This window comes from Falco biarmicus, chromosome 1 (assembly GCF_023638135.1).
Source record: "Falco biarmicus isolate bFalBia1 chromosome 1, bFalBia1.pri, whole genome shotgun sequence".
Classification (NCBI taxonomy): Eukaryota; Metazoa; Chordata; class Aves; order Falconiformes; family Falconidae; genus Falco; species Falco biarmicus.
In genome coordinates this window covers 35,436,763-35,464,012 of record NC_079288.1, presented here as the reverse complement: position 1 = coordinate 35,464,012, position 27,250 = coordinate 35,436,763, and the positions used below count along the sequence as shown (strand labels likewise).

The window sequence follows — 27,250 nt, the reverse complement described above, 5'->3', positions numbered from 1 at the left end:
ACCATGAAAGATATTCTTGTAGAAAGTCTGTAGTAAGTTCCAGCAGTTAGTGTCCTTGCTGGCTTTCTGGAAGGGGCCTTGATGCTAAGCATTTTTTTGGTTGGTTTTGTTTTTTCATAGTTCTGAAAAGTTTTAATAGGTAGTCCTTTTAGGCAACAAAGCTAATGCTTATACAGATAAATGAGCATGTATTATATGTTTATAGCTTATATAAGCTGTATTATATTCTTACAGCATGGTTAGCCTGCCGGTTGACTGACAAGCGCCAGACTAGAACCGATGTGTACTGAATGGTCTCAGAACCAGAGAGCCCAAGTCCACGTTCATCGGCAAGGTGGACATCAGGCAGGGACAGCCGAGGGCAGCTGGTGCTCAGAGCTGGCCTCGCACAGAAACCGGTGTCACCTTGTTTCAGGTTTTATTAAAACAGCGCTGAGGTTTACGTATGCCCTGGAGAGCCCTGCCGCTTTGATACCTGGTAGGGGAACAGTCGGTGGAACATCAAACAGGGTCTGCCCATGTAAACATTTGTTGAGAGTGTTAAGGTTCAGTTTCAAAATAGGGAAGTGGAAGCAGCATAGTTTTATAAATACTGCTTTGTTGTTAAAGACCAAAGACTTCCTGTTTTGGGATCTCAGGGCTGTTTCTATTTCCACCATAAATGGTGAGAGACAGACCATAAACCTAATGTTTACTTTCATGACTTCTGATGCTTTCTATGTGTGTTCAGACTGTTTTCAGGTGGCCATGTTGTTTTGCCCAAAACAGAATGGTAGTTGGAAAGAGTAGTTTAATGCCAGCCTAATTATCAAAATTTTTTTCTTCATTGCTGTTAAAGAGACCATCATCACAGTACTGTATCCATTTGTCATAAATACTCGTTACAAATCAACTGAGATTTTAATTTTAGTGCTTTCATTCACTTCTTCCTTACAGTCTTTATGGAATAGAGTATTTAACTGGTAGTTTTTCTCTTCAAAGCCCATGAATTAGCTGCCAAGTAATCTCCATCTAAAAAAATACTGCTCTGCAGTAATTCCTTGTACTTACAGCACTCACAATGGAAGGCTGAAGTGTAACTATTCGCTAACCACTTGTACAAGTTAATTGTACAACGTCATTTATTATGGATTTACTGATAGTAAAGTGAACTGAAAGATAGAAGCTTGAAAGTTGGGACAGAAATAAAAAGGCAAAATTTTAGGGACTGTTTTTATAACTAATCTAACTTTAAATTTAGAAATAAGGTGCACCAAAATTAGAGTGGGCTGGAAATCACAAGCACTAAGGAAATCCCGAGTGACCACTAAAACAGCCATGAAATGGAGTGGCAATTCCTTGATGCAGCCACAGAAGCTGTGGGTTCCCTCTCTTCACGGAAAAATAAGTTATTTTGTTATACTTTGCAAGAGAGTGAGCTACAAAGATCAGTTCTAAATGCATTTGGGGTCTGCAGAAACACTCTCATCTCATTTTAACAGTCCAGAAATGAACCTGCTAAATACAGGGTGGCTGTCTGAAGTGACCTCCTGAAGTCTTAAGAGCCCACGCACGCTCCTGCTCACAGCGGGCAGAATTCGCCCAGGCTGCTCAAGGACACACCAGCTGCCTCTTCGGCTCATCCCGGATGGGGATTCCACAGCCTCTCCTGAGCAAGCTGAAGCAGCACATCTGGTTGTATTTCAGTTATCCTGCGTGCAATCCTGCTGCAGGGGGAGGTTGCAAGACTGATAATGCCACTGAAATCTCCTGTTAAAGACTCACCTGCTGTATACAGAGAAATTTCCTCTGTAATAGACGAAGGTTTCATGATTAGAGTTGCTAATGTAAAGCAACTCCTGTGTGTGTGCCACCAGTTCTGCCAGGTTGCTTGCACCCGCCCCATTTGGCAGAATTTTAAATCTGCTTATATTGGCATTTACATTAGTGGCACCAAATTTCCTCTCACAACAGACGATTTAAATAGAAAGATTTTGCTTTGATTTCAGTTTTAAAGAGAAGTACTGTTGCAAAGTGAAACTTCATCTATTTTCATAAGCCCTATGACTCTGAAAGGAGCTTTAACAGGCAGCAGATAGAGAGGCAGGCAGGCACCGGCTTAACTCAGGGAAGGCAGGAGTGCATGTCTTTAAAGTAAAGAAATAGTGAAGAGCCTTTAAATTAATTTCAGTTCCATTCATATCACCCAGAATCAACACCTCGTAGGGCAAGCCCTTCTTCACTGGTAATGCTAAAACTTAAGATCTTGAGTACAAACTTGAGAATACTCACAAGAATAAAACTCCAGCAATTGTTTCAGTAATTCAATAATTTATTCATCTAAAAAAGTGTGTAAAAGTATATAGCTCTCATCCACAAGGTATATATGAATGACATTTAAAATGGAGGTCTTTATTATTATTGTTTCTTTTTATCAAAGTCTTTTTTTTTTTTTAGTGTATTGTACCAGCGATATACTGTAGATTTAAAATGAACTTCACATTTTTTTTTTGTTTTCTTTCAAATTGTCGGCTATATATAAAAGAAGCTCACTGCAAAATGCTCAGAGAAAAAAAAAAAACAAAACCAAAAAGAAATTCAGAACTCCCCAGAAATGTACAGCTTTTACATTTAAAAAAGGTTCTGAAATATACATACAAGCATGCTGGACATTCCCCACCCCCTCCCTCTCCCTTTAGCTCAAACAACTGTAATAATAATTCTGATTTAGGCATGATTTTCCAAAGTTAGAAATAAAAAAAAAATAAAATAACTTTCTTCACTCTGTAGGAAAGCCAGGGCTTGTACATTTCAGATTAATTCAGTAAAAAACTCACAAGTAAAATAATGCATATTTAAGGGAAATACTATACAGAACTTTTCACACTGAAGTACATAAGATTTTTCTTTAAAATCTATTGCCATTCATTTATTTTGCACAAAAACGTATAAATATGTCACCAGCTTCTCTTAACTTAAAAAAATTAAATAAAACACCAGATGAAAACTACGCCTTGCTGCCCTTTTTTTATTTTTAATTTTTGCTTAGAACCAGGTTTCTGGGGAAGAAACGCCCCTGGATAAAAACGGCCCATTTAAAAACAATAAACAAAATAAAAATCCAAAGTTCAGATGAATCCTGGGAACAAATAACCCCCAAATGGTAAAAGATTACAAATGTCTACTTTACATTTTTTCCTCCCCAAGTTAAATTTTTTTATACAAGTTTACAATCTTCATCTTTTTATGCTCTTCAAAAGGCCTTGAGAATTTTCTTTTCTGATTAAGAAAAAATAGTACTGCAATATTTTTAAAGTCAATTTTACACTGTACACATTAGATACAAATGGTTTGATATCAGATTTTTTTTTTTTTTTAACCTATACATTGCAAAGAGGATACCCACATGGGAGGTTTGGTGCAGAGAATGAAATAATCCATTTACAGGTTACTTCTCTGACTTCACCTTCTCATTACACAAGCAATTCTTTTTTTTTTTTAATTATTTTATATAATTTGTTTTAAATGTTACATTATCTCAAGAAAAATACTTTTTAAAATATTAGAATTTCATTTTTTTTAACCAGAACATGAAAGTCTTTTGGAAGAACTTTAAAATTTGTAGTTTTTTCTCCACAGATAGATAACTAGGTCACACAGCCTGATCAAAGTGCCCGACCCCTCATGTAAGGCAGTCCATGCCTGCTGCACAGTGCAACAACAAACATTAGAAAATGGAGTTTAAATATAAACCCCTTGAAGCCTGGAATGAAGGAGTCATAAAAATACTTCAATTAGCCATTAACCTTTAAAATGGCAATCATTTTACTAAACAAAGTAACTTTTCCACCACAGTGGTATAACTTCAAGTACTAATTTAATGATATAATTTTTAAAAATTATTTCTTTGAAATAATATTCCTATAGTCAGAAAAAATACACCAGATTTGTAACTGATTTAGTGTAAACAAAAACCATATTTTTGGATATGTACATGGACGAGTCTGCCCAGAATTAAAGGGCGACTTGGGTTTCAGTAAATAGTTTTCTAGCATCACTAAATTTACTGGAAATATATTTCAATCATAGCTCTACAATAGATTAATTTACCACTTTCCATCTGCCCTTACATTGGGCTTTAAAGTAATTTTCCTCCCTACCTCTCACTCACTCCTCTTCCATTAGGTAGTGTTATCCTTCATTAAACAGCGGCCACTTCTTGCTTTAACCAGGCTAAATGCAGGTGAGAATTCCTTAAAATACAAGTCTGTCCTTACCAGAACACGCTTCCCTTCCCCGCTTGGACTTTGATTGTTACTAGCTTCATTTTTGATTTCTAGGTCAGAAGAGTGAGAGGTATGTAGATAAATAACCCTACAGTGGAACGGAGCTGGATTTTTAAGATATTCTACTGTTCCTGGTCCTTTATAATTTAATCCCTCCCCTTCCCAAACCTAAAAATAAATAAAGTATCTCCAGACCATTCATATCTACATGGACAGGTAACAAATGCATGCATTCATCCCAATCCACTCTGACAGGAACTCCAGGTAGACAGAAAACTCTAATATTTATACGAGTCTACAACTGTGTGGTTTTGTGGTTTTTTGTTTTGCCTTTTTCCTCCTGCAAAGTCCCAGTTTACGATGATCAAACAACGAAATAAGTTTTAGACAACCCAAACTGGTCACTACAATGTGTTTTTACTTGCAGGGCTGAAACTGCTCTTGGTTGTTTATCAGAGTTCCTAATGCAAAAAGATACTGTAGTCTTCCTTAAAAAAATAAAATATTAAAAAAAATAATCACACTGACCAGTAGTTCCTGGGCCACCAAACTAACACTGGCTTGAGGTTACTCTGTGTTCACTGTTCTTGGATGTTCCCAGATTTTGGACTGAAGCTGCCAGAGATGTTAATGGGTGGTTTAGTTCTGAACACTGCAGAATTCACATGTGCTTTTGGAGGAACAGAAGCACAGCACAGGACTGGTCTGAAGAGAAGCAAAATCGTGATCGTTGCAGATTGTGGCACGTTTCTCAGGTTGAGGGGAGAATAAGCCAGAAGAACAAGTGCTTTTCTATCTATTAAAGTATATTCATGATGGCATTGTACAACTGAGTGAGCACCACAAAGTGGACAGGAAGGCAGGAGCTGCGATCCTGGGTGGCAGGGTTACACGTAAGCCAGGACAGTGCATTGTACTGCTCCAAAACGAACCTGCAGAAGACAAATGCAGAGAGAAATGAAACTGGAATTGTTTACTCCTTTCCTTCTTGTCTCTTCTAGAAGATTTACTTAAACTTATCTCTGGTTTCTCCCGGAGATGCAATGTCACGAGGCCTGCCTGGCTGTACCAACGCTGGTGGTGTTGACACAGTGGGAAACTCACTGAAAAGGGGAGCAGGGGAAGCATGGATTTTTAGGTTTAGTACATCTGAACTTGAACCAAGCTACCTGAATGTAGGCCCTCCCCAGTGAGGGCGTACGGAATCACAGAGGTTCAAATACCCCCGTACTCAAAGACTTGAGTCTTGAACACCTCTAAGGACAGAGGTTCCGCAGCCTCTCTGGGCAACCTGTGACAGTACCTGAGCACACTTGTGCGATCCTGCATTGGGTTTGAAGTTCTCATGTTGTAACTTATGTCTGTTGTATCTTGACCTTTCCCCATGCACTGCATCACCCTTTTATGAGAAAATAAAAAGGCAGGAGTACCCCAGGACAGCTGTGATAGCTCAGTCCTCAAGACGATGCAAATCCAGATCTTGTAGAATACATACACCACCAATTCCCTTAGATTAGATTAGTCCTCATGTCTCCTGCTGATCTCTCCAGGTTTGATGTATGTGTTTGTTCACTGGCTGTCCCACCCTGTATGCTGTCTCATAAACCAGATCTTTTTTTCCTTCCCCAGCAGCTGGGATGGAGGCAAACAGTCCTCTAGTTATCTTCAACAATATGATACACAAGTCTATATTAATTCAGGAAGAATGTCCTCTTTATATCCAATTCCTAAGATACTGGTATCAGGCGAGTACTTTTATCTCCTTCAGTTTAGTTTGGTGAGTAAAAGTAATCACTGGCACAGTCCAGATTAGACCACCAGGTAAACACAACAATCTTTAGAAGGTAAACCGAGGTGTCCACTTGGTGAGGCAACACTGTTTCTAAGTTTTCCTTACATACATAGTGTTGTACAGTCCTGTGGAAAACTGGTGAAGGAACCCTCAAAGTTCCACTCTTTGCTGCTGGAGGTAGCAGCTATAGGAAGAGTTGCCCACTGCTCTGAGACACACGAGTAGGGCATAGGAGAGTTACTAGCTGTTGACAAAACCAAGAAGTAATTTTGCCCAGCTGACAAGAAAACGTCTCTCTGAAATTTCAGAGCTTAGTCCCCAGAACCTCAGGGAGGAAACACAAAACCTAGAAGGCCTTACCTCAAGACATCTGATGTAGTTTTAGAGTCAAGGGGGTGAGGAACTCGCTGAGAATTTCTGGCAGGTAGAAGCTCATCTGACTGCGCTACAGAGATATGGTGATGTAATGAGGCCTGTGTAAAGGAAAAAAAGCACAAATTAGCTCTTCGTATAGGCAAGTACTTCTAAAGAGTCACAGTGAACAAATACATTCTGAATTGTTTCAGGGCAGCAAGAAGAGTTGGCAATTCTGTGTGGAACTCACCATGACCATGTTCCAAGTTCCGCAATAATTAAATTTTTTAATAAACTGACTTCTCTTTTTGACTGGAATCAAGGAACTTGAAAAAAGGATGCTGAATTCTGTAATGTTGGTCAGGGAAGAAGTGATGAGGGGGAATGCCTGGGATGTGTCAGTGGTTCTTTGTATTTCATTAACAAACTGTCCTGAGTCTTCAGACTCTCCCAGCAGGAGGCCCAGCACAGTGTGCCGCACTGAGCTGGGGTGTCTGACCAGAGCGCTGTGGGCAGCCCTCGTCCTGCTCTGCTGCGACGCCTTCCCAGTCTTACCCTTCTGCTGGAGCAAGGCTTGTGTATTAGTCTGTGCAGGAGTAGGGAAGGGATTTCATATTGATCCTGTGCCGGGAGTAGAGCAACCACGTAAGCCTTTCAAGTGGGTAGCCTAATACACCACACAGCCTGCCGAGGCAAAACCTCTAATTTATATTCCTCCAATTATGGCACGCACATTAGAGGTGAAATACTTTAGCTCAAAAATACTTAATCCAAATCAGACAAAGATGACTTGAATCTGTACGCCTCACATGCCATACAAGTTTCCTAATTGCAGTGCTGTGCAGCATGAAGGAGACAGCATCCCCTGCTCACTGAATGGTGTACAAGTCACTGCATGAATTCAGCCCCTTGCTTTTATTAAAAATTGTCCAAACCAAAACAGCATGTTCCAAGTCAAATTAAACATTTAATTCAGCCTAGATCTGAGAGCGCAATTGTGTTGGGCTGGGGGGTGGTGGGGTAGGGAAGGGTGGCGGCTCCTTCTCTCTAGTACAAATCTAGTATAAGCTTATGGAAGGAATTCATGAAGTTGCCTGGAGCTCTACTGACTATGTTTTTACTGCTGGCACTGGAACAGTCTTTGGATTACTCATTCACAAAAAAAAGGTAGTTTTAACTTTAGCATAAAACTTCCTCTCTAGCTCCAAAACCATGGTGGTTAATTTTTCATATTATTTTGAGATCTCCATTCTGTTGGTTTAAGGAAGAGCAGATACTTCACGGAGATCGACCCATGAAGAGTGCAGTGTAAGGAGTAAGGTCCAGTGCTTTGCTGGTGGAGATGCTACACTGGACACAAAGCCTGCCAGGCTGACTGCAAGTTACTGTTACCAGTGGTCCTAAAATCGCTTTTGTTGCACGAGGAAAGAATTGAGAAACACTGAACACCTTTACTCTGATAATTGCCTGATAGACACGGATGAGGGAGTTGAGTTAAGAGTCTTGCAAAAATGTTTAGTGTTTGTTAATTAAAGCTGGGAATGGATGAAGTGAATGGTACTAACTTTACTGTTCCATACGTTGTCTGCTTAAATAGTTATGTGATGCTCGCCAAGGCAGATATTTCACCTTCTTTCCATGCTCACTAGCTCACATTGTTCTGATTCATTCAGATAAGCAGCTGCATGACACTCTACAGGGCTCAGTGACTCTCTAGTAGTTGAGCCAGTTCTGCTTATGTGTCACAGAAGCACTTGCAGTTCTAGAATGGAAAGTATCCGGTTCACTCTGACACTGCAGACTCTACTGTGCAACTAGGGGAACAGAAATGGATAGTAAATACTCTACCTGGAGGTGCTGCTCTCCTTTCTAACTTCTGATCTGTGTGTCATAACTGGAGTACAGCAGAACAGAAGGTATGTCCCTCCTGCCTTAGGCTGACTGAAAACGAAAACTGGGATGTTTCTGTAATAGCAGATCGAGCTGCGATGATTCTGTATTTAGAAGCTGCCGAACTATTCCATTTTCAGGTAAAGACCTTAGCAACACAGATTTAAGTTTCAATAGCCAGCTATCTTAAGCAAATTTAAACCTGAAATTGCATTTCTGTTTCCAGGATTGTCACAGTTGCAGTAACATGCAAAGCCAACGTTTTCAAAGAAAATTCACAGGCTATAAACAGAACAATTCTTCTCTTTCCCCTGTGAAAGGATACCACGACAGACCTTCAGGAAAAGGGGACACTGGTTTTGGGCCTGAGGACAGGACGACCAGAACCACTGCGGAAGGTTCTCAGCTTTGGCAGTTGATACAAAGTATCCGAGAGCAAGAGGCTGCTGCTTCAGCTCTTCCGGGGCTTCCCGGGAAAGGAGACGTTCCCCTTGGCTCTGAAAGAAGAGTTGAAAAGGCAGGTTTGTTGGTTTACGCCATTATGTCCCACTCCAATAACATTAACTTTGTTTACTCATTACTCAGTATTTTATCCAGTTCTGTCTTGTTCCTAATGAGCTATCCTTTAGTCACACACGAATCTTAAAGTTGTCTAATCCCTTCCTGTTTCCCCTGTCGTTGGGTTCTCCAGGCTTATATTCCAGAATCACTTTAGATTCCCAAACAGCAATGTTAACCTCCCCAATGGAACCCAGCATGTGTGGAATCTGATGCTGCAGAGTAACTCCGAGGTGCTGGGCTCAGGCTGTGAATCTGAACAGCTGCTTGTGCGCATGCAGACTGGTGTTGGATTTAAGTTTATGAAGCCTCATAGGCTTTTCCTACACACAGCAAAACCAGCAGTTTGCACTGCAGATCCTTCTAACTTCAGCTAGCAAAAGCATGCATTAAATACTGGAATATGGAAGAACAGAGAGTACCTGCAACTTCCAAAGTTTGGCTGTTTGCTTTTTCAGTTACTCAGTTAGTTACATTCAGAGCTTAGAAAAAAAATGCTACACTTGCTATTCCTTGCTGTGGGCACTTGGACACTACCCAGCATGCGAAGTGTGGGGAAAAGGAAACAGCTGTCTTGCTTTTCAATTTATACCACTTACTTATTCATATGCTGTATTTTTGCAATATTAGATACTCATATACCTATATATGGACCAAAGAGTTAGAGAGGAGAGAGTTAAAATTTCATCAGACTGAGTCACCGCCTGTCAGCGTATATGTTTGTGATTTTATTTCTGTAGAGTGAAATGTAGATGAACCTTCCATACCCTGTCCGACCCGAGGCTGTTGGATAGGAGCACCTGGTGTGAGCTTGCTTACCTCATTCTCTGTGTGCCTGCATATATATGTATCCTATCTGTCACGAACCACAGTGCCAAACCTACCAGGGTTTCCTTGGGTATCGGCACGTGGGACTGCCATTCCATTCTAGAGTACATTCCTATTTTAAATGCATTTGGGTTTGCAAACACCTAGTTTGCTTTCAGTTTTATTTCACAGAGAAAGAACCCAAAAGATGCCTGTGAAGTATTTTGGCTTGTAACTTAACCCAGAAGAATGGGGACAGCAGTTCATTTAATCCATACACATCTTTTAAGTCAAAAGGTTTAAGAAAAAGATTCCACTTCACAGAAGCCAGCTTAATCACAAAGCCTTCACTGCTAGTCCTTCAAGCAGGCCTTTCTCCAATGGTAATATCTTGATCAGGAATCAAAGGAAGTTAAACACTCCATAAAGCTCGGAGAAGGCTGCAGCTCACCTGGCTGTGGGCACTCCGAAAGCCTAACAGCAAACTGGCTGCGGAGCGGTCAGGCCTTACGCTGCTCAACTGCAGCAATCAATTATGGGTTGCATGGACGAAGGCTCGACCTTCCCCGACCCACAAGGTAATGATCACACGCTGTTGCTTTTTTAAAACCAAAAATTACACATCAATTACTAGGCCCTTGTTAATGGTTAAACTGAATTACTATGACAGGTTCATCTAGAAATGGTCTGCCCAGGTCTCCAAGCTCTGTGTTCATTAACCTTTCAGTGCTGTTCTGAAGCCACTTGGATGGAGTTCCATTGAAAGTAAGTTTTGCAAATGCATTTTGAGAAGTGGTACAGAATAGAGGTTGTTGAATGAACTAAGTAAGAGGGAGAAACTGTAATGAGTGATGAGTTGTGATTCATGGCTGGAGGGTTTAGTAACACAACTTAAAACCTTTAATTTGCCCACATACCAGTTTGAAATAACCAAGCAACAGTAATGTGCAATTACTTGGCCTTTGGAAGGTGGGTTGGGGTATTAACACAAGGTAAGGAGGTTGTGTACTGAGATCACAACATACAGTATTAGCATTCTGGTGGCCGACGCAGAATGGGTTTTTCACTCCCAGGCTGTATTAAGCTGACCACTGAAGCATTTTGCAGCTGTTGCAAGGAAAATACAGGCAGGACTTTTTCCTTCCTGGTGATGAAACTAACACCTTTTAGTTAGTAATTTTCAGGGAATAGGAGTTCTTTTCCTAAGATCTTTTATTTACATTTAGAAGACTGCAGTCCTCTGTTACCGAGGCTGAGCAGCATCATTCACAGACATATATCTTAGCTGTACACGCATCTCTTCTCAGTACTCCATACTTCCTTTCATACCAGGTTTCTAGTTCTGCTTGAGACTGTTTGAAGGCACCAGTGATAGTAACAGATCCAGATCCAGTTACTGAAATTACTACAGATCAGTAAACCAGAACTTTTAAATGCATGGGGTTATCTGTCCCTTCCATAAAAGTTAGCCTGTTTTTTAAACAAAATATTGTACTATTTAGTAAAGAAGTAAGACGCTACTGCTTTACATGCACTATTTCTACAATAAAACTTCTCCACAGGAAATTATGAAGCATCAAAGTTCTACATACTTGTGATGGAAACCATTTTAAGAGTACAACTAAGTCTCTTACACAATTAAATGTATGAGTAAAAGAGTTCCATCAAGCACGATCCAAATTATGCTAAAGCTGATTCAAAAAAATACCTTGAATTACCAAAAATAATTTGCATTTTAAGTAATCACTGGTGTTGGAACCAACTTTATAAAGCCACTTCAAACAAAAATACCTTAGAAACACTATGTGCTCTGGGCTAATTTTTACTAAGAAAACAACATCTGCATAAACATCCAGCACCTGCGGAGTTTTTAAGGGTAGGGTTTTATTATTAGGAGAATTATCTCCCTTCTTGCCTCCCCTAGAAATTCATGTGAACGGAGCTGTCGTATCTTCCTTTCTCTCAAAGACTTGTCACACTTTGTGCCAGGGACATTCCATATGATTTTCCAGAAAAAAATGGATGAGTACAGATTAAATTTATACCGGTTCATTAGGTGTGGCTTTACCACATAAAAATAAAGCTTTTCTGCTTTTCTCTCCTCGTCTCTTCCTCTCAATTATCTTGTACACTAACAATTAACCTGAGACTTAAATGGTTAAGGCAGAGGCATCTTCTATAACAGTATTTAACCAGCACCTTCAATTTTAACGTTAACTTCTGCTTGCTGTTATCTAATTATGTTTGAGAATCTACAGGAAAAAGAGATTTTATTGGAGGATTGAGGTCTTTTTTTGTGTTTTAAGTAGCATATCCCCTTGGAAGTGCTACAGCCTTACCCTACTATGCTGGAAGTGTGATCCCACTCCAATGCCAGATGGTGATCCAGGGGAAGGAACTGGGGAGGAATTTGGTGAAGAGTGAAGATTCCCCGTTATTAAAATTCTAATGTCATTGTCCATGTCATCTGGGAATGGGAGGTCAAACATGTCATCTGAAAAGGGAAAGGAAGACAATTAATTTCCAATGTGCTGTACTCATTTTTGTAATGTACTACCATTCCCTTTAATTTATTATCTTTTTTTTTAACATCTTGAGACAGATGAAAGGAGAGATAAACACTTCACTGTTTAATCCTTCTTAGTACCTTTGACTGCAACCGCACAGACTTGAAAGGAAGAGTTGGCAGACACCTATTAAAATCATGAATTTTAACGATGGTCACAGAATGAACAATAATCCTGTCATACCAGCTTAATAAAAATCCAAATTGAACTTTCTAACAGAAAAAATGACACCTCTCTGCAGTCGGTCAGAGAAATCCATTAACAAAATACTTGAAGTACATTAAACAAACCTACATGTGTTACTCTCAGCAGGTGCTGCTCTTTGGGCTTCTACTGCTACACGCCAGCGCTTCGGCACATTTGCTCAAACTATTCTGGGAGCAGTCCTAGCGGCTTCAAGGAAATCGCTCCCAGAATCAATAAGGGCAGCAAGGCCTGCTCCACACTCACAGGCAATGTGCTTTCATGATTATTTCAAACACTGCACCAGGATTTCCTATAACACAGCTTTTAATATTTTACTTTCATCTCAGAAATTAAATACAGTTGTATTATCATAACTTGCTATTTTAATTTGGCTTATGTTAATCTGTGGGAAAGGCGTAAAAAGATACAGTGAAAACATGTTTGCATTCTGTAAGAAGTATATTCCATTGCTCAGTCATTTGCAACACAGGTTATACCATGAATAATTTACATAATGGAAAGCTAAGATTATAAACACAGAGCAAAAAATTACAAGCATCACAATATGGTTTATAGGGTTTTTTCTCTTATCCAGATTTCTCAGCAGGCAAAGACATTTAAACAATATAATGGCGTTTAAGGTGTATTTTAGGGCACAAAGGGACAATGGGAGCTGTCTGAATTAACTGGATTAATTAGAATTGTAGCCAAATTATACTAAAACATGCAGAGCCCTAAATAAGAGTCATGCATTTCTACATACTCCAATAAATAATTTCTCTTGAAAAAGAAGAATTTACTCCACATGAAAATGCAAAAGGACACATGTGTCTTGAACTAATTTCACTGGAAGTCCCAGTATTGAAATAAACAGGTGGTTGCTTTTCTTCATCTTCTGGAGAAACATTGCAAAAGCAATGAATTAAGTTTATTAACTTCTCTCCTACAACCTCAGTAAACAAAACAGAACTAATGTCATGCTCTGCTTGGCCTCCAGAACAGAAATGAGATGGCTAATAGCACAGAAAACAGTTTAATCATTAAGTAGAACCGAGTTAAGAAAATTAAATTTAACACCATTTTGGAAAACGCCAGTTCTTGTACCTCATTCTAATTAGCATCTGAAGCACTAAAGGGCAGGTTAACGCAGGTTAAATATTTGTCAGCACAGCGTTCAGTCAGGATTCTGGGGCCTTGAAAGGACAGCTGCTTAGGCATTAAGAGGGGTAACTTCCCTTCTGGGAGGCCCACTGAAATTCCAGGAGGCACAGATCAAAGCGGACTCTTTCTTGCAAGAGAGTGGGCTTTTCTTCGTCACTATACTTTCCTTTTCATAAAATACTTCTGTTGTAAATGTTTGTAGCTACTCTTGGTTTAAATAATTTTACAATCATTGATAAGTATTTACAGCAGAACAGTTAGGAAAATACTTACTTGATATGAAGTGTTAGTCAGAGTCTTGCTGCTGCAAACTATAGGGTTAGATATGCTTGAAAAAGCACACTGCTAACATGAAGAATTCTCAGGTTGGTCTATTTTGCTTACTTTACAAGAAGATTAAAATTCTAGAACAAGTACTTCCTTCCTCACCAGCTTTGTACACAACAGGGCATGAAGTGAAGCACTACTATAAAACACAAGTTAGCCTGATAAATCACAGCAACAAGAAAGAGCATTTTATAGCCTGTGCTATTTCGCATATTGATTAGTCCACATCGCTTCTGGAATAAATCAGCATGATTATCTGAGAACAGACTTCAGAAAACCCCCATAGTATGCCATCCTGTAACCATACAGTACAGCGGCGTTCTCTTTAAATTAGGTGGAATGGGTCCATGGGAGAACACTGCTCCACTCAGGTTTTTTCACTCGTGACTGGCACAGCTCTGCTTATGTGCTGAGCAGCCACTGAGTACTCGCAAATGTTTCACCTCTTACACCAGACGCGTGCTCACTTACCATTAGTAGGGCTGAACCCGTCCTCATTGGGGTAGTTTGCTGGTGCTACCTGGATAGTAGCAGAGGTTGGGAAAACCAGGATGTGTGTACAGGAGGCATCCTGAGGGGTATTCAGCTGAGATGACTGCAGATTCAGCGCAGTGCTCCGGCCAAACACTGATCCCATAGTGACAGCATCTTCCGGGACAGAAGCAATGGCAGAGACATTAATTTGCGTAATCTTCAAAATATACGTTCTGTGTTCAATTAATTTTTTGTGCATCTAAGCTGTGTTCGGAAGTGAATATGCGTGTTTAAAGGTTCTTACTGTAACAAGAATAAATTACTAGAAGAGCTTGAAATTAAGATCACAGGTTGTATAGACAATGTTTAGCTACGTGAATGCTCATACAATACCCTACCTTTCCTTTCATTCTGCTGCCCCTTAATCAAAGATTTACTTGTTAAATGAACAAATTAAATTTATTTTTGATGCACATATCTGTATAATTATGAAATATACTCCACTTTGATTGACATGAAAAAAAAGCATAACTTGCCATCTATTTTCTCACGTCACAAAATCTCTGCTTTGAAAATTATTCAACTTGATGAGTAATTTTCAAGCTTGTTTAATTCTGTTCTGTGTAGTAATTTTTATTTCTAAGCTTCAAAAACCAGAGCAGCTTGTAAGGATATGTCACCACATACATTAAAAAGTACATGCTTACGTAATACAGCAAGTTAATAAAGGGAACCTCAAAATTTCAATTTTATTGCAACTTAACTCTGTGGACTGCTGCTTATAATAGAACTCTCTAAATAAGCATATGAAAAGGCAAGTATGTTTATCCTTGCTCCCATTTACACAGGCTCCTCCTTTTTCACACTGTAGACTCTCAAGTGTCTGCAGTCCTCCTTGCACAAGGGCATCTACATCGTCACATTCAGCTGATGAGAACCTGTCTACCTGAAAGCATGGCCTCCCCAAGGGAAAGGGGCAGCCCTCTGTCAGAACCTTTCCCCCCAGGACCCTCGCTCCCAACACAGCATCTCTTTGTGGTATGTTGGGGGATTCTGCTGGCTTACCCTGTTTTCTCCCACATTTAGCCCTACTAGTGAAGGTCTTATTGTTGGACCCAGAAGTCTCCCAAAATTAATGTGCTTAGGTGATAAGTATGATAAAAGAGTTTCTTTGGCATTTAAATATGTGGATAAAATTTACCTGGCATCACCACAAAGGACCCCTGTGGCTCCATGGCAACTAAGCAGGCACTAAGGATAGAAGGAGAGTCTGCCGATGAGATACCACACATGCGGCACACCTCCTTCAGTTGTTTGCTGATTGTCTGCAGGGAACATTCCCCAAGGAGGATACTCCAGTCTGAAATGAATAAACATGATGATAGAGCAGAACAGAGTCCTGAAATAGCCAGCACTTGCTTGAAAATAGCAAACTATTAATAACCCTTTGCACTTCTTAAACACTCTACTATTCTGGACCACCTCCCCATGTAAGTAAGGCGCATGGCTTGCAGAGTGGGTATCCAGGCAGTTATTCAGTGGTAGTTTGTTGGTGTTCCCATGAGCTAATTGCATTACTCTGACAAATCACTGAAGATGATGTGTTTCTTCAAGAATGAGTCTCTCACTCTACATGTAAGGTGGAGGAGGTACCTGGAATCTTTTTAAAGACTTTTAAAAGTGGGGTTTTTTTGTTTGTTTTGTGTTTTTTATTTTTTTTTGTACATATGAATCTTTTCCTGAAATGCACTGATCCCTTTTTCAAAAAGGACATCTGCTTTCATCTAACATGCTGCATTAATTGCAAAACTTGAAATGTAAGCAAAGAGAGATAAATTCACACACTTTGTTAGAATAAAATACACTAAACAAAGCAAATTTCAATGGAGGTGCAGATATCCATTCAAGAAACTCCATTTAGCCACTTAAATGACATTACGTGTCCAAACAGAGGAAGGGAGTTGATTAAATTCTTAGTCTGTTTTCCTGCCTTCATTCCATGTAGCCCCTGTGTGCGTGATGGGTAGCACGTTCCCCTACCAGGGCAGGCAACAGCTCTTCTCCCCTGCATGTGATATACAGGAGAAGGCATTTATATACCGCTTTTTTCCCCCCTAGAGTATTCCTTTGTGCTTTCAGACTGAACTGTTATGCATTGTGCACTGGTTTTAAGTATTTTTCCCATCTCATGAAATACAGAATCTCTTACAATAAGGTAACCAGAAGGATTCATGTCTCCTTCAGTTACTGATATAAAAGGACAAACGCTCATGAAATATCTTTATCCTCTCGTCTAATTTATCTTCATGTTCCAGCTGAGGAGATGGATGAAGAATCCCTCTCAGAATCCCATTTTCTTCCAGTTACCAAACAAAACCTGAATAGCAGCCACAGCCGTTAGAAACGGAAGATGCTGAATGCATCTTTGCATTGACGCATTGTCTTTGGATGAGTGAGAGGAATCACTGCTGAAGGGAAGCAAGGCTGGCCCTGCCTTTGCTTGGATTAAGGCACCTATAGCTGCAACGCTCAGAGCTCCTTCAAGCTGTTAGGAATGCTGAATCTGGGGAACTCTTCGCAGGTTGCAGAGTGTACCTTATTGCTGGTTAACACTGATTATCAGGTAGTTTTGTATATCACAAAAAAAAAAATAATAATTCTTTGTTCAGTAACTTTTTTTGCAATAATTGTTACATTTATGTTTAAGTTTAGGAATCAGAACTGAATCCTATTTTTATTTCTGTGACAGGGTAACTATTCTTCAGACCTTTTTCTAACATGTGACAAAACCCATGTCTTCCACTTGGAAGTGCACTTCGCAAATCGTGATTAATCTACACAACGTCTACCAGACAGGAGGGAGTAATGTCAAACCCATTGTACAAACAAACAGATTGTTTATGCAAACCAATACACAAATTCACCGCCAGGGTAGGATCATCGCCCTCAGCTCTAAGCCATTCAGCCTTGCACCCCAAGGCATTGAGAACACGGACAGTTCATACCTTTTAACTCCCCGTGGCCCAGGCGGCCGAGCCGCCCGATGACAACTCTCCAAGGCAGCGAAGTCATCTGCACAATACCAATGCACCATTCCCACAGCTTCTGCAGACCGATTTTACGTGCAGACAACTTGCTCCTCCTTGACCTGGAAGTTAAGGAAAGGGGGAGGGGAAGTAAGAAGACAACTGAGGACAATATTCAGATTTCTAGTCTACATAATTGTTTCACTGCTTGCCCCTCTATAGGAGTTCTTACAGTTCTGTAGAGTGCCTAATTTATTTTTTACTAACACAGAGCAGAAAAAGTATGTGCGCTTTCAGTACTATTATTGCAGTGAATATGCTGAACAACACATCAGTTGTCCTGGAAGGTAAGATTTGTAGGCAGCATTTGTAGAACAAGTGTAACACAGTACTTTTTTTTCTTTGCAGTTTGTAAGTTACGTAAGTACCAACTGATATTCTCACTGTAACATTATCATGATCAGGTCATCATGAATTATGATCAGAAGGGATGCGCAAAAAACTGATGAGAGTGAGGGCTGACAACTACAGAGCTAGATACAAGGTAAAAAGTAGATGTTTCTACCTGTTTGGTAAATCAATATTAACTATGCAGGTTTCCAACAATTCACCATGAAGGTCAGTGCAGGATGCCAGAAGCCAACGCTGATCATGAGACAAACAATATCCAACAAAAAGGACATTGTATTTCTGACTGGCCTCTCCAAATGTTTCTCCCAGCTCTGTCTGTTTGTCTTTGATGGGTGCCAGTATGAAAGGAGGCGAGTATAGCTGGATTGGGCTGGGCCTCTGCAATAAAATTGACACAATCATCAGCAGATATGTCAAAAACTATTTAATGCAAGAAACACACAAACACAGACTGGCAGTGAGTATGGAAAAATAAGAGTGATACTAAGTACATTCAAGGCATTCATACTCAAGAGATATTGGGAAAAGGGTTTTTACAGACAATTCATTTCTGCTAGTTAAAACTAGTGCACTTCAAACTTTTATCTAAAGATTTTTTTTATATATATATATAGGGAAACTAAGGTATGAAAACAGTCTTTGGACAGGCTGATACCAGACTTTGAAACAGCAGGAGTTTAAACCTATTATTCTGTAAATCCCTCTGCTACAATTGATGCTGTCTGCTCACCTCCTTCCATTCACATACTGCCTACAGAACAGTGCACAGCATGATCTGATGCGAGGACCAAGAACTGCAACTCAGAAACTGCTCGGACAGACTCACTTCTGGTTTTCTATCTAGGCATTAGGTATAACATACTTTCTATGAACATCAGGTGTGATGTCAGAAATTCTTTAAGTCCTACAGCTCACAGTTTTATTTCAGAAATGCTTTGGTTTTTGAATCAGAACTGAACTAATTCACCAGATCTGCAGTACATGTGTTAGTGCTTCTCTCTAAGAGAATACCCCTCACCCCTCAGAAAACAAACGTGTAAAGGGTTGTAAGAAGTCAAGGCTGTTCAACACCATTTAACAATAAGGAGAAGCAAATTAGTATTGTAAATAATATATGTGTAGTCCTCCTGTAGAGCCTAACAGTCGTAAGTTATTAAATTCATCTTTTATTTAAAAAAAAAAAAAGTCATAAAATTGCAAGAGGCTGAGACCCGAAGTGTCTCTAGTCCAATCTTCCTGCTCAAATTGTCAATTACAGCAGGTTGCCCAGGACTCTGGGTATCTGCGTCATTGGACACAGAGATACTGGACATCGCCTCCAGCGACAGAGATGTGCAGCCTGCCTGGGCAACTAGTTCCAGTGTTCAGTCACCCCCACAGTAAAAAAGTTTTCTTGTGTTTTTCATTTAAACACAATTTCTTGTATTTCAGTTTGTGCCCGCTGCCTCTCATCCCATCACTGGATACTGCCAAGAAGAGCCTGGCTCCATCTTCCTCACTCCCTCCCATCAGGTATTTATACACAACTATCAGAGCCCTCCTGGCTGGACAGCTGCAGCTCTCTCGGTATCTCCTCAGTTATCAGATGCTCCCATCCCTTCATCATTTTTGTGGCCCTTTGCTGGATTTGCTCCAGCATGTCCATGTTCCTTGTACTGAGGAGTCCAGAACCAGCCACAGTATGTTCCAGGTGAGGTCTCACCAGTGCTGAGGAGAGGAGAATTATCACTCCCCTTGCTCTACCGTCAGCACCCCTCCTAACGCACCCTGTCTACTCTCTCTCAAGAGAGGGCACGTGCTGGCTCACATTCATCTTGTCCAAACAGGACCTGCAGGTCATCTTCTGTAAAGCTGCTTGCCATATGGTCAGCCCTAAACCCATGTTTGCTTGTAACTCCTCTCTGAAGAAAAAACATGATGGGCCTGACCAGACATGTTCAATAATTTAGAAATGGTCAGGGTATTTTCTTATTTTTTCAGATGAAGTTTGGAAGTCTGCAGTGCAGACGAATAGCAAGCGCATGTGAAATGGAAAAAGTAGAGATCTGATTAATTAAGTACGCTGAATGCAAGCTGCTCATGAAAATATTTGCCCCATTTATGGTGTCTTGTAACTTCAGGAAATTAAACATGAAATGCAAAGTGCAAGTTAATCTGCTTAGAGGAAAAATAAGTTACGGTGTTTTGTCAGAGACATTAAGGGGTATCGTATTTCTGCTTATGTCACTTTCTAGAAGTGTACCACCCTGGCAAGAGAGCAGGAACATAATTAAAGGGAGGGAGACGCTTGCAGGGGTCTTACAAGTTTATTGCTCTTCCCCTTACACCTAAACAGCTTGAAGTATGACTGTTGTGACTTGCTGCAAAATCCACCCTGCTGAACCGATAGCTTTTTGAGGGAAGCATGAGGAGAGAATTTGAAGACGAGCCGCCTGGGGTGATACTGCTTTTAGAGGTTTTCAGTGAGAGCTTATGGTTTTATGTGAGTAATGGAATGTGGTGATAGGTTGGTTTTATGATGATTTTGAAACTACGTTTTTAAATCCTAACAAGCATGTCTTTATCCCAAGGTAAGTGTTTTAAGTGTTTAGTTGGTCCATTAAATCTAAATAAAACAGTCATTGTTATCTTTCAAAGAATGAAAAACCTTCGTGGAAAGTAGGATGGATTACTCTTCTTTTGAAATCCCTGAAATTCCAGAAACGGGGCTTGAATATTTACAGTTTGAAAAACAGATGAAAGATAAGCCCACTGAAAGAGGGGGATTTCTCCATTACCTCAGGGAATTACTATAGTATCTGTCATTAGGCACAGGAAGTGAATTCATATGTATGTATATATAAATAAAGGTTGGACATAAACATTTTCTTGTGGGAGTACTACAGACTAATACAACAAAATGTTTCAGAATCCCGAGCAACGGCACACGTTTTCTCCTCTTTCGCACTGATCTTTAACCTTTTAGTTTATGACTTAAGACCAGAAGCTTAAAATGTTTTGAAAGCAAGTAGTCTGACATTTTTCTTACAATTTTCTATTTAGTATTAGCTTACCCTTTCCCTTGATATTATCATAGTCTTCTGTACCTTGAAAAAATACTCCTAGAAGTATTTTCTCTACTATTTCTTTGATATTTGAGAGAAGCGGTTACAGTTTATTACCAGGCTGTCATTTTCTTGACACCAATACTAACCTCAGGATTTTTGAGGGTCATCTCAATGCTGGCAGCTGGCCCGAAGCCTGTGAGAGACTTGATGTGAATCTGCGTGGGCAGTGGCCTCCTGCACTGGCAGTACACTGAAAATGCCAAAGACTTCAAGTGCTGAATGTAGAAAACCTGTTCATCCTTCATTGTCTGCAGCATGTACTGGCAAGGCACAATCTGCATAATTCATATAAACAATAAAACATGATTGAAAGTCTTCAAAGTGCTGTTCATTAACACCAAACCAGGTTCGCACATTCATTAGCCCTTTAACAGCCATGACTCTGTACGTGGTATTCAGTTATGTGCATTACAGAATTTGTAGCTTCCTGTCAGGGCAGCTGCCCTTTTGCATGGATGGCTGTAACATGCAGCGACTCTGTTCCCTGACACAAAACCCCTGGTTTCATGACAATGATATATTTAAGGTTGCAAAATGCCTCAGAAAGCTGACACTCCTACCATCCAGGGTAACGGTGGAGCCTTCTTACAGGGCCACGATAACTGAACAGCACTATGCTACATCAGTAACAGCTCACAAACACACCTGACTAGAAACCAGGTGGGTTTTGCTTTCTGTGATACAAACACTGAATGAGTAACCCGATCAACTACACAAAAAGCACAGGTTATTTTCCCCAGTCAAGTCTTATTTTTCTGCAGTCTACTTTCTCATTCATACTGCAATTTGGGAAGGGCAGGTAATTAATTACATGTATAACATTTATCAAAGTATACCACAAGAAGCAACTACTAGTGACTTAAAAGCAATACCCTAAAACTGGGGAGCAGTTTTAATTTTTTTTAATCTTCAGTCCAAAACCAAACACCTGTATTCAAACACCTTTATTTTTTAAAAAATTGTTTTTCTGATCAACACCTACATTTGCAGGTAGCCTTTACTACTATATAATCGCAGTATTCTGAACTTTGTGTTTAGGCAGGTTTGGTTCCATAGTTTGTGGTTAGAATTAGGATTTGTTTGCTGGTCATGTGGCAATCAGCACTATGGTGTCATTCTTAAAGATTGTAGAGAGTAAAATGAAGATTCTACTATAATGATTTATGCGGTTGTTTCTCCTTTTCAATTTACAAATTTACTAAACTAAACAGTGGAAGCTCAGCAGTCTTATGTTGCTGTTCACTTTAATTTGTTTCAGAAAGTACTGCGAAGCAAGTCACTTAAATATACATGTTCAACCAGCAAGAAACAGAACTACAGTCTGATTTGCCTATGGGATGTGAGTTTGGTGGTTAACACCCATCTGCACAAGAACTTCCTTCAGAAGTAAACAAAGTGTGACAAAAATAATGTTTTCAGTTCAAATCCTTTCTAAAATCAGAATGAAATCCCTGTATACTCTTTTTATTTTTTTTACAGGTACTGTTGAGAAATACAATGTCCTACATGTGGCTGTGAAAACATCTTTTCTTTTGAACAGTGAGATCTTTGCAGCAGAAACTGTCAATACAAAATATTTCAGTTGTATCTAACACTGTAAGACCCAAGCAGATTCTTTTTTTTTCAGTATTATTAGTAATGAAGCTTACGTATCACAAGATATTTATACTCTATGGTTCTTATTTGAATGACTGGAACTTTGGTAGCATGTTCTACATACTAAATGCGACTGCATGTTTTTAAAAGACAACTTTATCCAAGAATTTCAGAAGCTGGGCTTTTCTACTTTAATATTCTTAATAAATATGTAAACATTTGGGTTTCATTTATTTTGGAATTATTGTATATTTGTGTATACTGTGGTACAGCTGCGAGAAAACTGTCCTGGTAACTATATTGTGTCAGCCTGTACTTAAAGAAAATTGTCTACTCTTTTGACTTAAACTGGCAAAATGCCACATGTTTTGAGAAACAAATATAAGTGCCCAAAAAAGAAGCAGTACTTAGAAAGTGTTGGTAAGCCCGTTAGTCGTCTTATACAGACTAAGGTCCAATTTCAATATGCAATTTACATGTTCTTGTATTTGAGACACTGCGATATCAGTGGCTATTTTATTTTTAGTGTCTTCAGGTCTGAATCAATTAAACTACCTGTCAGCTTAAAAGGTGTGAATTTGATTTTCAGTTCATCACCAGAAATATTGCGGTGACAGTTACCCCCATCATTTCAGGGAACAATGAGATCAAGATTACAAAAAATGACTAATTTTTTCCACGCCCAATTTGAGACTATAATAACTTCCAATTTTTTTTTGTTTGGTTTTTTCCCCCCAATTTTAATTAAAATACTTTTAAGCCAAGTTGAGCATACATGAATAAGGTACACAGAAATCATGCTTCGTGCATGTGTTGCACACGTACATGCATGGCTTGCCATCTCTGGCCTCCCATTCCCCCCCCCCCCCCCCCCCCATTTGTTGAGCCTGAGCCACTGTGAAAGAGGAGGCATGGCAAAATGCAGGCAGCCTGGGCAATAGGCCAAGCTCTGCTTCTGACTACACAAATTCAATTCTTAAGTAATTCCATAGTAAGTATCTATTATTATATGTCAAGTTACATGGTAAATTATTTTTAAGCAGCAGATAATAACAATACAATAGTTAAATTATGCATTAAATGTCTGGTTTCACATACTTCTTTTGGATTAAACAGTATAAATCAAGAGAATATAAAACGCAAACAACTTGACATGCAAAGTAATCAAAGGAGCAACTGGACATTTTTGGCAATGGCAACCCAAGCTGCAACTTAAATAACTGAAATCCCTCTTCGGGAAGCATCCAACATATGTGGTAGCTAGAACCATCCAACAGATTTGATGTGAGGATAATGTGGCTGCCTTAAATTAATTTCCTCATCAAAACAAAAGCAAGTGGTTTTGGTTTTTTTTTTAATATAAGGTACTGTCAACAAAATACTGTGTAAACATCATGTAATTTTATATATTATCTTGCATTTTTTTTCTTTTAGTATAGCATATCTATCAGAAGTATGTTGTGATAGTCTGAGTCTCCAGTGTGAAGATACAGAGGAAGGTAGAATTACCTGGAGAATGAAAGAATTCCTCATATTCTCAGGCAAGTTATCCAACATTTCTGTGTAGCATCTCATCAAACTTAACAGCCAGAAGTTGGTTGAGGCAGATTCTTCATCTGCAGTATAGGTAAAAGGATCCACCATGTAGATGACAACTGCTGGAGGATAGGCATTGCTGTCTGCAGACTCTGGTTCCGTGGGAATCCCTATTCTCTCCCTCTCTGTAACGCTGGAGACATACGCATTGTTAAATTCAGTTGCAACTGTTTTTTGTTAAATGTGTGCAAGGCTGAAGCAGAGGAGGAGAAGGGGAGTACGAAGTGATTCTTATGTCAAGAGGCAAAACTAAAAAAACTGACAACAGTGATTGAGGACAGATGACTTACAGCAGTTCTTAATCCAAAATACCTGTTATTAATTAGACATTAAAGATACTTACCAGAAGTCTAACATAATTTCATTTAATGAAGTCAGAATAGATTACGTCTGAAGAATATGGAAAAGTTGACTAATATTAGCTCTGTGAGTTTTCTTTTTTATGTATGTGCATGCCTGGGTTTTGGTGCTATTTAAGGTTTTCTTTTGGGAGAGGTGGAAGGGGGAGAGAAGAAACCGAGAACTGAGGAAAAGTGCCAAAGTAATATTCATGGAGACTGAAGCCCTCTGTTTGATTACAGAAAAGGTTCCACTGGTAATGGAAGGAGCAACTGAACATTTTTTTGCTTGGTAAAACACTCCTCCATGCCTCGGCCATGAATAGGAGGCTCAACATCTGTAAGTGATAAAATGCCGCTCAGACTTACTTTGTCAGAAACCGCACTGCCGTTGATAAAATGGTATGTTGCATAGATCCAGTGAACAGATGTCTTAAGGATAACCCGAACTACAACAGGATGTGGGCTTTTCACTTAAGATACAGCAACTCCATAAGCATATATCACGACTATTAGCAATGTGCATTATTACAAGAGTAACGAAAAACATGTTCACTCATAAAGTTACTTAAATAAGATGTTAAAAAAACTTTTCCTAATTGTTATGTTTGATGATGATGACTATTTATAATGAAGTCTTCAAAAAGGTTGTACTGCTAAGATTTAACAGCAATATAATCCTGTTTCTGACCTCACAGTATACCTGCTTGCAAAACAACACTTGCAATGCAATCAAATTAGGAAAAAAACCTGTGTCTGTTACCGTTACAAGTGTGACGGAGCTGCCCACGTAAAACACATTTAGTGCCACGTGAGACACCCTGCAGTGCCTGACACAGGTGACACCGAGCTAGATGGCTCAGAGTCCATGAGACACGCTGTGTTTTTCTTGTACAGCAAATGCAGGCCAGGTGGGGTATCCTAAAGCATCTCAAACAGAACCACAACATCCATGTTCATACAGTTGAATCAAGCTTTGTTCCTTTGTAATGAAAAAGGGGAGGGGTGTTTTTTCCCTTTATCAGTAACTGCTATGAACAAGTAAAAACGGGCCCTGCTCCCGGTCAGTAGTACTGCATGTGTCAGAGGGGCCTCTCCTTTCAAGGATTTACATAAGGCTTGAAGGTTATGTGTTGTATGAGAGCAGGACAACAGTGGATTTAATTAGAAGTACTTTGAGTCATTTGAGCACTTCAGAAACTTACCCTTCCTGTCCTTCTTGTTGCTGTTGTGGTAAGTTCTGACCCAATTCTGTATCTCCTCCGGGGCCTGTGCTTCCTTGCGAGCGGTCTGCTGTGTTTCCCCCAGTGCTGGTGTTTTGCCCTGAACCAATGTTCCCACTAAACCCTGGAGTAGAGGTAGCGGTCATCTGGTTAACGCCAGGTGTTGCAGAAGATGCTGACAGCTGCGGCACAGAGGATCCCGAGGATGAGCTACTCCCCGCTGGAAGGCTAGTGGTCCCGCTGCTGGGTGTGGAGTTAAAAGAATTGCCTGTTGGTGGTGCCCCAGCGGCTGAAAGACATGTTGAATTTGAGGGTACAGGTCCAGTGTTCCCAGGTACTGTTTGTGTCTGGCTTGCTGGCGCTGGGGTTTGGTACTTAGGTGGTAGCAATAGGCTGCTGTCAAGCTGCAGAGTGGCTAAGTAAGGTGCTGAAATTGCATATAAAGAGGAAAGGAGATTAATAACTGTCTGTCAGATCAAAGTGAACTGCATTAACCATAAAGTCATACAATATTTTCTGCACTTTTGGAATATTCTTAAGAGTATACAAATGCTAAGTGACTATAATCTCCATTATAAATAGTTACTTTGGAATCCATTCTTCAGGGTTTCGGTTCTGACTGGTATGAATCAAATGTCCTCAAAAACAGGACTGACTTTGTGGAGCTTTGTGAACCGAAGTTGGTACTGACATGTCATTATCTCTGGCTAGATTGTGCTGCGATAACAGCTTTATATAGTGTTCAGCTTGGCAATCTCCTGCAGGTTCCCTTTGTTAGGCTGAAAATCTGAAAGTTCTTTTTACCTGAGCTACAACAATGGCAAACTTTAATATAGTTATTTCTCTTCAGTATCAGAAAGAGAGATATCACAGTGGTTATTTGTAAGTGATAAATGAATAATAATAAAAAAAGAGGAAATGAATATTCATTGTTTATTTACTCTCAGAGGTGGTAAGTCACCGTTAGCGGAAGATTCCAACGCTGCCTCTGCCAGATGCCTCAGGTGTGAACTGAACAGCCCAATTCATCAATTGGCTGTGCACATGCTACATATTTCTGCATGAAAGCCTGGGGTGTTTGTGTTAAGTAGTGTTGTAATAATTCCTTCCTCCAAGTCACATGGTAAATTAAAACTAAAAGCAGACTGAATGAGGCAGCAGACTCATTTGAGACAGATGAGTCCTAGCCTGTTCTAGCCTAGCCCCAAACTTTCTTCAACGGATGGGGCAAGTGTTCAGCAGCCTGTAGAACTGCCCAGGTCACTCTGATATGTTTGCTTAAGCTTTTTTTCCAAAACCAGATCACCACTCCTCAAAGTAAGCAGACAAATTGTCACGCCTTTTTCGGAGCAAAAGGAGTAAGCACTTTTCAAGAAACCACTTAAAAGTTCCTGACTATTTTTAAACAAAAAAATAGGTTGCATATTTCAGCTCAAGCATGGACCATTTACATGGCTGCTGTTCTGTGATCATGGTCTGTCATGCTCACCAGTGCTGTCTCAACAAATGTATTTCCAGTGACCTCTTGGATGGGCCTGTGCCTTGTGCTAAGATCCTGTTTCTCAGTCACAT

The 27,250-nt window shown here is 39.8% G+C and overlaps 1 protein-coding gene across 2 annotated transcripts in view; it reads right to left on the bottom strand.

Moving 5' to 3' along the window:
- Positions 1 to 2,290: 2,290 nt before the first annotated feature.
- Positions 2,291 to 27,250, bottom strand: part of MED13L (mediator complex subunit 13L) — a 203,300-nt gene continuing 178,340 nt past the window's right edge. For both annotated transcript variants that reach the window (XM_056326727.1, XM_056326726.1), the window contains exons 21-31: positions 25,661 to 26,105; positions 24,031 to 24,250; positions 21,012 to 21,200; positions 17,973 to 18,196; positions 17,387 to 17,529; positions 15,583 to 15,741; positions 14,379 to 14,555; positions 12,006 to 12,160; positions 8,637 to 8,798; positions 6,418 to 6,530; positions 2,291 to 5,197 (exon numbers count right to left, since the gene is read on the bottom strand). In XM_056326727.1, the coding sequence (XP_056182702.1) occupies positions 5,065 to 5,197; positions 6,418 to 6,530; positions 8,637 to 8,798; positions 12,006 to 12,160; positions 14,379 to 14,555; positions 15,583 to 15,741; positions 17,387 to 17,529; positions 17,973 to 18,196; positions 21,012 to 21,200; positions 24,031 to 24,250; positions 25,661 to 26,105 (2,120 nt within the window). In that variant the 3' untranslated portion in view covers positions 2,291 to 5,064. The remainder of the gene's footprint in view (positions 5,198 to 6,417; positions 6,531 to 8,636; positions 8,799 to 12,005; positions 12,161 to 14,378; positions 14,556 to 15,582; positions 15,742 to 17,386; positions 17,530 to 17,972; positions 18,197 to 21,011; positions 21,201 to 24,030; positions 24,251 to 25,660; positions 26,106 to 27,250) is intronic.